Raw genomic sequence first — 11741 nt, forward strand, 5'->3', positions numbered from 1 at the left:
GCTCGTCAGTTCGAACTGGTTAAACAGCAAAATGCGGAAGGAATTACAGCTGAACTGAATGCAGTTAGCAAAGCACAGGGCGCCAATACCATCCGCGACCGCAGTAACGCTAGCAACCACTACAATAAGGGCAACGGAAACGCACAGCGGCCCAAAACAGCCTGCCCCCCATGTAATTGCGTGCACGGGCAGCAGCAGGAATGCCCTGCACGCAACAGGCGTTGCAGAAAATGCGACTAGCTGGGACATTTTGCTGCCGTATGCAAAACCAGAGACGTGAGGGAGATCGTTTACCAGGATGATGCGTATGAGGGCGAAGCGGAAAGTGAAAGCCGCCCCTACTTCCTCGGTTGCATAGAGGGGAGGGATTTTGAGAAAAAGTGGCAAGTGGAGTTACCGATCTGCGGCAAGTTGGTTAATTTTAAAATCGATACGGGGGCGGACATCACTACCATGCCACAGACTGCATATAGGTCACTGCCTGAACGGCCACAGCTGGTTAAAACATCAATCGACCTGAGAAGCCCAGGGGGAGCACTGCAGTGTGCGGGGAAATTTGTGGCGTGCATGGAGAGACGGGGGAAGATGCACAAAATTGGGATTTTTGTGATAAAAGGGCCAAATGCCAACAATCTATTGAGTCGCAGAGCTGCATGTGAAATGGGCCTAGTTTTTAGAACAGATCAGGTTAGCGAAGATGTTTTCGGGGACATTGGATTGCTTAATTGTGAACCTGTCATGATTGAGCTTAAGCCCAATATACAGCCTTATGCCCTCAGCACGCCACGCAGGGTCCCTTTCCCTCTCATGCCAAAGGTGGACAACGAGCTGAAACGCATGCAGTCCTTGGGGATCATCACAGAAGTGACCGAGCCCACAGAGTGGTGCGCACCCATGGTGCCCGTAGTCAAAAAGAACGGCAAGATACGGATAAGTGTGGACCTAAAGCGGTTAAACCAGGCTGTTAAGCGCGAGCGGTTTATGCTTCCCACGCTGGAGGACATTATGCCCAAGTTAGCAGGGGCAGGGGTTTTTACAACACTAGACGCATCGTCTGGCTTCTGGCAAATTCCGCTAGATCCCAGATGTGTAAAACTAACCACTTTCATTACTCCCAGAGCCCGGTTCTGTTTCCAGCGGCTCTCGTTCGGCATCACATCGGCATTGGAGATCTTCCAGAGGGAAATGTGCATTCTGCTGAGAGACCACAAGGGCACGGTCGTCGTCATGGATGACATACTCGTGTACGGCAAGGACCAGGACGAGCACGATAGAAACTTGGAGGCGGTACTGCAGACAATCAAAACATTGGGGCTGAAGCTCAACCGGGAGAAATGCCGCTTCAGCAGGAGTGAGTTGCAATATTTCGGGCATATCATCAGCAAAGACGGCATCAAACCAGATCCAGGCAAGGTGAAGGCCATCTCAGACATGCAGAGCCCCGAGAATGTCCCTCAGGTGAGACAGTGGCTGGGTATGGTAAATTATCTAGGGAGGTTTCTACCCGAACTGTCATCAATGCTACACCCGGTGAGTGAGCTGCTGAAGAAAGACGCAGAGTGGCAGTGGGGGGAGCCCCAACAGCAAGCCTTCACCAAGGTAAAAGCAATGTTGTCTTCCACTCCTGCCCTGGCATACTATGATGTAGCAAGGCCCACCATTGTGAGCGTGGACGCTAGTAGTTACGGGCTGGGGGCAGCACTGTTGCAGGTTCAGGGGGACAAAGTTCAGCCTGTTGCCTTCTGCTCCAGAACCCTCACAGATGCAGAGAAGAGATACTCTCAGTTAGAGAAGGAATGCCTTGCAGGGGTGTGGGCCTGTGAGTGGTTTTCCCGTTATCTATTAGGCTTAGCTGAGTTTAGCTTACAGACAGACCAAAAGCCCTTGGCCCCCCTCATTAATGCATATGATCTGGACAAAGTGCCGCCGAGATGCCAGCGGCTTCTAATTCGTCTAATGCGTTTTAACCCCAGAGCAGTGTATGTTCCGGGTTCACAGCTGGTGGTGGCCGACGCCCTTTCCAGGAACCCACTCCAGGACGGCCGCGGGGCAGACACAGACGGGGATATGCGTGCGCATGTCGAAGCTGTGATCGAAACCAAACCGGTGTCGAGCACAAAGCTGGACATGTTAAAGCAGGCCACCGCGTCAGGACGACACAATGCAGAGGGTGATCGGGTACACCAGAGAGGGATGGCCGAGGCACGTGCCCTTTTATCTGCATGGCTACCACGCTGCGAGGGCATCGCTGTCCGAGGCAGACGGGCTGCTCCTGTACCAAGACAGGATTGTAATTCCCCCCGCGTATCAGGAAGACATCCTACACAGGATTCACGAAGGGCACCAAGGCCTTACAAAGTGTCGTGAAAGAGCCAGGATGTCTGTCTGGTGGCTCAGCATCGGATCGGACATTTACCGGAAAGTTACACAGTGCACATTCTGCCAAATCAATAAGCCCTCACAGTACAAAGAGCCCCTACGTACAACACCACTGCCACCCGGCCCATGGCACAAGATTGGGGCAGACCTTTGTGAGCAGGATGGAAAAAACTACCTGGTAGTGGTTGATTATTATTCCAGGGACATTGAGATCGCCCGGCTACGGACCACCTCCAGTCTACAGGTGATTGAGCAGCTGAAAGGTATGTTCGCACGATGGGGCGTCCCTGGGGAACTCATTAGTGACAATGCCACACAGTTTACGTCAGCCGAATTTAGGCAGTTTTGTAGGAACTATGATTTCCGCCACACAACCTGCAGCCCCCACTTCCCCCAGGCAAATGGAGCTGCCGAAAGGGCCGTCGGGACGGCCAAAAGAATTTTGCGGCAGCCTGACCCTCACCTAGCGCTGATGTGCTACCGCGCCACACCAATTGCTGCCACAGGTGCGAGCCCCGCACAGCTCATGACCAGCCGCCAGATCCGGACCAACATGCCTGTGCTGGAGAGGAAACTCCAGTCACAGCTCTTTGACCACAAGGAGGTGGAGAAGAATGACAGAAGGGCAAAAGAGGCTTATAAGTTTTTCTTCGACAGGAGACACTCTGCACGTGCCCTAACCGAACTGCACTCAGGTGAGAGGGTACGAGTCAAACTAGACAGGCAAAAGGAGTGGAACATGCCCGTAGTCGTGGTGAATCCCTCAGGGGAACCACGCTCCTACACGGTGCGTACGGAAGACGGGGCTGTCTTCAGACGGAACCGTGCCTGCCCCTGCAACTGTTGCAACCCAACCAGCCAGAGACAGCAATGACTTGCAGCAGGAACAACTCAGCCCACCGGTCGCCACCTCATCGGGCACTCCCACGGAGCCGGACGTGCCAGCAAGGCCCTCTGGGTTCACCATCACCTCCAGTAGCAGAGTTGTAAAACCCCCAAAGCGGTATAATCTTTAGATACTGATTGAGCAATGGGGCAGAATAATCCCCCACACTCAGTCGAAGGGCTGGGCAGTCTACCCCACCCTTCAGGTTAATTTTTGAATTTTGAAGTGCATGTCTTCATTGTTAGCTGGTTATGCTGTTAATTAGCAAATTGCTAATATGGTATTGCTGTTGCTATGTTTTATAATCTGGCAATGTTATTGTTTCCATTGGAACATACATGTTCTTTAAAAGGAGGGAGATGTGATGAGAACTACAGTGCCCAGCATGCTGTGTACGTAAGAGGAGGGGCACGCAACCATATGTTTTAGCGCGGTTCTGTACTGGGGCGTTCTGGGGATTGTCCGGGTCGGGGACTGGAAGCAGATGGCTGAATAAAGCGCGTTATTAATCGCGACTCCCTTGCCTGTCGTTTATGCACATGACAACTGGTACACTCTGTCATGTACATCTACCTCAGGCATGTATGCAAGCAACCTGCTAACATCTATTTCAGCATCTCTGATATATTCTCTGCACCATTGCACTTCATCACTTCTCATTTCAAGTCAATCCTTGTGTATATGTCTGAAGGTTGTTGTGGTGTCGTGTTGTTATTCTATGTTAAGTACACTGAGAGAGCCACGAAACCAGACTCAAATTCCATGTGTATGCAAACCTACTTGGCCAATAAACACGATTCTGATTCTGAACATGGCTGACGTACTTCCGCTTCGTCTTAGTAGTGTAAAGATCGGTTGCCTCCACCTTTCAGTCCCCTATGATCCTGTCTGTGATGATTTATTTTGTGTTTCAACAGTGTGTGACATAATACAGTTGTAGTCATTGACATATCTTTATTTTTCTGTTGTCAGATATCTGCACAACTAGAACAAAGGTGTTTTTTTTGGGGGGGGGGTTCCCTCTTTTTTGTCCCAATTGTACACAATTGGCCGTTTCTGCGGGTGGGAAGCCAGATGTGGGTGTGTCCTGGTCGCTGCACTAGCGCCTCCTCTGGTCGGTCGGGGCGCCAGTTCACGGGGGGGGGGGGGGCTGGGGGAAATAGCGTGATCCTTCCACGTGCTACGCCCCCCTGAGCTCTCTGACGGACGGGTGAACTGGTCAGGCGGGGATGTTCAGTAAAGTTACGGTTGGTGAATCCTCTTGTTTTGACTTCAGCTGCATATCAAAAATGGCCTAATGCAGTGGTTTCCAAACTAAAGGTCGCTTTATCCCGCCCACTTAACACAGGACACACCAGCATGTAGCGTGTTCACCAGCTAACCGTTCTCCCCGCCCCCGCCCCCAACCGGAAAAACCACAACCCCTCGGGAACTCTCATATCGCGAGACCCGTCTAGCTTCAACTCTTAAAGGGCCCGCAGAACATTAAAGTGGACGTCTCAAGTTCTTCTTACGTGCAGCTGCCGCCACAACTCGCGGTTTCTCTCCGTCTCCTTCTGTAGGCAGGGGTGTAGCGCAAAATTCTGGGCCCTATACATAAGCAGTCTCTGTGGGCCCCTTTTCTCACGCATCACTTTTTTGAGTTGTAGCAAACTGTACATTATTTACAATCACAGTACATTAATCTATTTTAACCTGACCTAACCTTAACCTTTCTTTGGGGAAGGACATGACTCTGTGCTTATGCTTGTATCAGCAGTCACTCGCCACAGGACTAGATGAGCTGCCTTGAGAGATGCTCGTTAGGGGCGGACTAAACCATTTTGCCCCTTTTGTAAGGGGTGAGGGGGGCCTCAGAGAGCCTCCACTATTCTCTTTAAGTCCCTGAACCGATGTATTGAGCCAATTTTAACTGAAGTTATGACACTAATTAGTTAGAAATAAAAATTTGCAAACTAAAGCAAACTTTCAATTCCAGGCTTTCCGAGCCGCCCCTCCCCCCTTCCTTTTGGGCCCTGGTACCCCCCCCCCCACTACGACGCCGCTGTCTGTAGGTGATGGTTGAAGACTGAAAATGGGAATACTGCCGTGACAAACAATATAGAGAGGATTATTTGTCACTGCAATTATCTTGCTTTTTGGCAGATAATGGGAATGTACTGCTTATTTAACCGCAAAAAAACAAAAAAAACACTTGGTGGGCCTTGGGCAAAAAAGTATCTCCACAGCTGGGCCATGGCGTGATGTGTTTAGAGAGCCTCAATTAGTGTTCCTCTTCTCTGTGGTCTGGCAGGTACAAAGCCCAGTCCTTTTGAAGGGCTACAACTTATACCATGTTGCTCCCGTGCTTTTTCAACCCTCTTATCAGTCTCGCGGAAACTGACTGTGGCCATCGGCTTCTCGTTCGTCTAAATAGGTCTCTTAGGTACCTTCAAAACTAAATGAAAATGTGAAATGAAAATGAAAACTTGTATTTAGAAAATAGCCTGTTCTCTGTGTCAGAATTTTGTGTGAACGTGCTGCAGTGCACGATGCCGCCGTAAAGCAGGGCCGCTCCTCTTCCTCCATTACAAGGACGCAACCTGGACAATAAAATGACAACGACTCTGAGTTCATGATGGGATTTTGATCAGTAATAGTTGTTTTCAGAGAATTTCTAGCTGACAGGAGTGTATTCTCCAAATACACTGGAAGCTTATGGCAAAATTAAATAGAATAGAATAGATAAAGTACTCGTTATTAGTCATTTTGTACATACATACAAATGGAATTTACTCTGCATTTAACCCATCCTAGCTGTGTAGCTAGGAGCAATAGACAGCCGCCGTGCAGCACCCGGGGACCAACTCCAGTTATTTCTCACTATAGCCTTGCTCAGAGGCACAGACAGGAGTGTAGCGAATTCGGGGGGGGGGGGGCAGCCGGGACGCGAACCCGGGTCTCCCGCACCACGGGCGACTACGTTAACCAGTCGGCTAAAGGGTCCGACCCGTTAGCCAAGGGCTAGCGAGTCATACGTGGTTGTTACACTACCCCCTCCTTCGGGAAGCGCGTCTCGCGCTTCAGCATATCAGCTTCCTCGCGCCTCTGGGCGCATGCGCTTCCGATGGCCTCACGGTCTCACCATTCCACTTCTGACACCAATGTAGCGAATTCGGGGTGGTGGGGGGGAGGGAGCAGCCAGGAACTGCCGTAGCCGGGGCTCGAACCCGGGTATCCCGCACCATGGGCGACTACGTTAACCAGTCGACTAAAGGGTCCAACCCATTAGCTAAGGGCAAGCGAGTCTTGTCATCCGTTGTCGTTACTGGAGTATCAACCCTAACATGCATGTCTTCATTTGTTTTTTAATTAGCACATAACTACTGGAAGTGACGTAATAATTGAAAAAAGTGAACCGTTTCTACCATGGGAAGGATAGTAGAGACCCAACCAATCAAAAATGGTGAACATTTCTTCGAGCATTTCTCTCAAGTTGGGCCTTTGATCTTGTCCTGCGTCAGATCATTAATAGATCACCAATAGGCTTTCTGTGTTTTCCCTTAGTGGTCAAAATCCCCACCACTAACAAAACACCACTTTTCACTTATTTTCACAACAACAACAAAAGATGCACATTGATAAATGGATCCAGTTGGACATTTTTTTATTATCATTTCCCCCCTGCATATCTGTTGAATATTAAACTGATGGACATCATGTAAGGTTATCGTTTACAAACAAAAAACAAAAAACAGGCTTCAGATAGGCAAACCCCAGAGCACATCACCCATACGTCAGACGTCACTGCATCTTAAAATAATTTCCATAGACCTCATGAACAACAGCCAATGTTCATCTGAAAAAGAAAAACCGAAAGCACAAAATGACAAAGCATTGCACGATCAAAAATCTAAGGAAATGCAAGTCTGACAGTGCGGAGATCTTTTTAGCCATGCTACGAGGACCCTAAGTAGTTCATTGGCAGCAGGAGGACTGGGGGTCACTTACAATTCAGGAAGTTTTGAGTGAAAACACAATAAACCCGCTTCACGCACACAAAACCAGTTACACAACAACAAATACCGCACGTCACCGACTTCCACATCATAACAAAACCAACAAGCGCTGTGAAAACATCAGCAGATAAAGTTTAGAGAGCAAGTCAGTAGAACTGCTACAAACACAGGGTGGAGGGACGCCTCCAGCAATTTCATCACTGCAATGGGCCCTGCAAGACAACTTCCTATATGATGTGAAAACAAACAAACAAAGCAAATCTGTGATTGGCAGCAGTGCCTGTGTTTGTCATTACGTCTTTTGTCGTCCCCCCCCCTCCGGCGGCCACTCGAGGATGCATGTAATCCACATGCATTCATTTAGTGTATTGGCTTTTCATGTTAATGCGCATGCGCACGTAGTTATACGCTTATCTTTTTTTTTACCCCCTCCCCTTTTTTCCCCCCAATTGTACCCGGCCAGTTACCCCACTCTTCCGAGCCGTCCCGGTCGCTGCTCCACCCCCTCTGCCGATCCGGGGAGGGCTGTGGACTACCACATGCCTTCTTCGATACATGTGGAGTCGCCAGCCGCTTCTTTTCACCTGACAGTGAGGAGTTTCGCCAGGGGGACGTCGCAAGTGGGAGGATCACGCTATTCCCCCCCAGCCCCCCCCCCCCAACAGGCGCCCTGACCGACCAGAGGAGGCGCTAGTGCAGCGACCGGAACACACAACCACACCCGGCTTCCCACCAACAGGCACGGCCCAATTGTGTCTGTAGGGACGCCCGACCAAGCCGGAGGAAGTAGGTTGCAGAGTGCAGCGTGAGTGCCACCTGCTCATACGTTCAGTAAAAGTTCGTTAACAAATAACGTCTCCCTGGTCTTTTGACGGATCTTACACATTATATGCAATTTCCTAGAATGGACTCCAAGAGTACACCGAGAGCGGAAAGGACCGCTTCCTGTTGGCGATAAAACACTTCCTGTTGCTTTTCTTTGTTCTGGTCTTTTCCGTCTCCTGTTTCCTGGAGCCTTGCCCGTCCACGCAGCCGAGCACGAGTGAAGGAAGAGTTGTAGAAACGAGCAGCCATGCAAATGACTGGGAGGAAAGGGACTGCATCTCACAACTGCAGTCACCTCCCAGTGTGCGGTGCATGATGGGCGTTTCGCTGACAGTCATACAAATTATGATGCATCTACATTTAGAAACAATACAAATTAAAAGCGTATATCGTTTCATTCCAAAATATACAAAAGTTAGAGTACAAATACCACATATAGTACATATAAAATCGCATTCCACAACTTGAGACGAAGTCATATAAGCTACAATACCGTGCGCTCGCTCGCTCGCTCTCTCGCTCTCTCTCTCTCCCTCTCTGTCTCTCTCTCTCTCTCTCTCTCTTTCTCTTTCTCACTCTGTCTCTCTCTGTCTCTCTCTCTCTGTCTCTCTCTCTCTCTCTCTCTCTGTCTCTCTCTCTCTCTCTCTCTCTCTCTCTCTCTCTCTCTCTCTCTCTCTCTCTCTCTCTCCTTCGTCCTTCATGGGTAGTAAGGCTTTTGGGTGTCATGAAACTTTTGAGAATGGCAAGCATCATTCCCATATCCATGCCCTGCAAATGACTCGAGGGGCTTTATTGTCCACGTATGAGATGTCGGTTTCTGCGAAAAGCCGTCATTTGCACCTTACGACGCAGTCGCCACTTCAGAGAACACACTGATCCACAAAAGCATCTTCGAAATTATGTGGCAGAACCTCATCCTGGGCTTTTGTGATCTGACGTCATGTTTACACGAACACAGCCACAGCACACGCACGGAGTACACAGCGCCGCCAGGGACAGCGAGTCAGTTTTGATGCTAACAGATGTCCTCTAACCTTTGATCCGGTTCGTTGTGATGCGTCGGCCGTGGACATTGGTTCGAGGACAGATATCCAGAATGGACTCTTTTTTTTTCCTTCGTCTGTCAGGTTTTTTGGGGGTTTTTTTTGGTTTGTTCCCCCACTTTTTCTTTGTATTTGGCCAATTACCCCACTCTTCCGAGCCGCCCCGGTCGCTGCTCCACCCCCTCTGCTGATCCGGGGAGGGCTGCAGACTACCACATGTCTCCTCCCATACATGTGGAGTCGCCAGCCGATTCTTTTCACCTGACAGTGAGGAGTTTCCCCCGGGGGACGTAGCGCGTGGGAGGATCACGCTATTCCCCCCAGTTCTCCCTCCCCCTGGAACAAACGCCCCGGCCGACCAGAGGAGGCGCTAGTGCAGCGACCAGGACACATACCCACATCCGGCTCCCCACCCGCAGACACGACCAATTGTGTCTGTAGGAACGCCCGACCAAGCCGGAGGTAACACGGGGATTCGATCCGGCGATCCCCTTGTTGGTAGGCAACGGAATAGACCGCTATGCTACCTGGACGCCATTCATCTGTCAAGTTTATCGGTGGCAGTAAATGTTTAGCTCGACTCTGCTCTAGAGACAGTTCATTGCAATTAGGGGACGGCGACAAGGCAAACACCAGCGGACAGAATTCCTCTTCTCTCTCGTGGACATCCAGGGCTTAATTTGGTCAAACCGCTTTTCCAGTGGAGGGCATGGCAGATCTTACACAAGCATGTCTTTATCCCTGCATCAGAAAAACACCCTTATCCTCTTCTACGCTGTACGAGAACCTTTCATTTCACCCTCACCTCCTTTTACTGTTGCTATATATACACAGATTCTGTCTATTTCGAACAAGGAAAAGGTGCCGGGAAGAATCTTTTGAAACCAGTGCAAACAATCAAAGGAATGGTCTTACTTTCTAAAATTGTGCGTACGAGTTCAAGTCGAAGTCTTAAACTCCGGAGAGCAGCTTGGTCAGAGGTACCTCTCTCTCTCCCAGTAGTGTATCCCTTTTCAGACTTGTACCCCTGTTGACCACCTTAATCTTCACGGCCAGGTTCTTCACCTGAGCTGAAGTCACTGCGTCAAAGAAGAAGTCCTCGTTGAACACGGGGTTGCGGCTGTTCTTGATGATGTTGCTCCTCTGCTTCTGCAGCTTGCCCGGGTTCAGGTAGACGGACACGCAGCAGTTGATGCTCTTTATGTCGAAAAGCTTGTCGTAGAGGTTCTCTGCGGCCAGGAGGCGAATGCGAAGACGTGCCGTTCCAGCGTCGTAGTTGGCGCTGATCCTCACCGTCCCGCCTTTGTGCAGGTTGATGGTGTGCTCCCGGTGCTGCCCGTGGTCTGGTGGCCCAGCACTGCCGTGGAGGATCGGTGGGTGCAGGCGCCGCTGGATGTTGGGGCTGGGCTCGGCCGAGCTGCACTCGTCGGTGGACAGGGAACTGTGGCGCGCGAATGTCCGCTTGGCCTTCACCACCTTGGCCTGCGTCTCGTGGGTGAATATCTTGAGCAGGGAAGCGGAGCGCGAGAGAAGCGGGGAGCTGAATGGGGAGGACTCGGCTGAGGAGCAGGTGTCGCTCTCCCCGCCGCTGAAGTAGCGGTAGGGGTTGATGTGAGAGGTGTTGCAGTCGGCTGGGTTGAGGTGGTTGGCCCCCTCACTGCCACCCCCGCCCTTCACTTGCGATTTCCTCTGGGAGTTCGGCGAGGTGATGGGGCTGGTGAGCTCACAGTGGAACAGTGACTCTTTGCGGCGGGTGTGGGGGCTTTCTTTCAGTGTGGCAAAGCCGTAGGAGGTCTGGGTCTTGGGTACGTAGGGCAAGGACATAGCTGTCTGCGACTGGGGGTCTGCATTGGTGTCCCCAGCCACCACGTCGTCGGCGCTCTCTATCTGTATAATGTGGCGGTTTGCAGCTCTCAGCAGGTTCTTGGTGTCCACGGCGAGCTTGGTAACCATGCGTGGGCTGTGAGGACTACTGATTTTCTTCCCACTCCCAATGGTCTGCTCTGAAGTGGAGGGTCGCACGCCATCTTTGGGCTTCACGTCCGGGATCTCGGGTTCCGGCGGGTAGCTGACCAGCTTGGGGGGGATGAAGAAGTCTGGGATCTTGTCAGGGGTGAGCACGTTGCTGTAGGATGGGCCACTGCCTTTCTTGTCCCCGTTCTCCCCCTGCCGCAGCACCTTGGTCTCTACTGACCCACGGATCTTATCCAGCACCCACATGATCCCACAGGGCTTGACCAAGTGCCAGGTGCAGGCAGGGAGGTGGGTGGCAGGATGCAATCTGCAATCAATAACACACAAGAAGGATTAAGTGAACAGTGTGTCCTCAGTAAGAGATGTTACCTCTAACATGCAGTGATGGATGTGATATTAAGTACATTGTGAAGCTGCTATCCAAAAAACAAAAAATAAAACAAAACAAAACAAAAATAAAAAATAATAATCTGGCTTGTGATGTGCGCAGCTGAATGTTGAACGGGGTGGGTGGGGGCGGGGGACTCTATTCTTATCTCAACTAAACCACTGGTTTAGACGGAAAGAAACTTCCAAGAAAAAAAGATAATTTCATAAATGAAAGACCAAGAACTTAGAGAGTTTGATGCCTTATTT

General features: G+C 50.7%; 1 protein-coding gene across 1 annotated transcript; it reads right to left on the reverse strand.

Annotated features, from left to right (window-relative positions):
- Nucleotides 1-10082: 10082 nt before the first annotated feature.
- LOC130110756 (C2 calcium-dependent domain-containing protein 4C) lies at nucleotides 10083-11351 on the reverse strand. Its single transcript, XM_056277938.1, has one exon. It carries the CDS (start codon nucleotides 11349-11351, stop codon nucleotides 10083-10085), a length of 1269 nt encoding a protein of 422 aa, XP_056133913.1.
- Between the last annotated feature and the right edge of the window lie 390 nt (nucleotides 11352-11741).

Source organism: Lampris incognitus, chromosome 3 (genome assembly GCF_029633865.1).
Source record: "Lampris incognitus isolate fLamInc1 chromosome 3, fLamInc1.hap2, whole genome shotgun sequence".
NCBI lineage: Eukaryota > Metazoa > Chordata > Actinopteri > Lampriformes > Lampridae > Lampris > Lampris incognitus.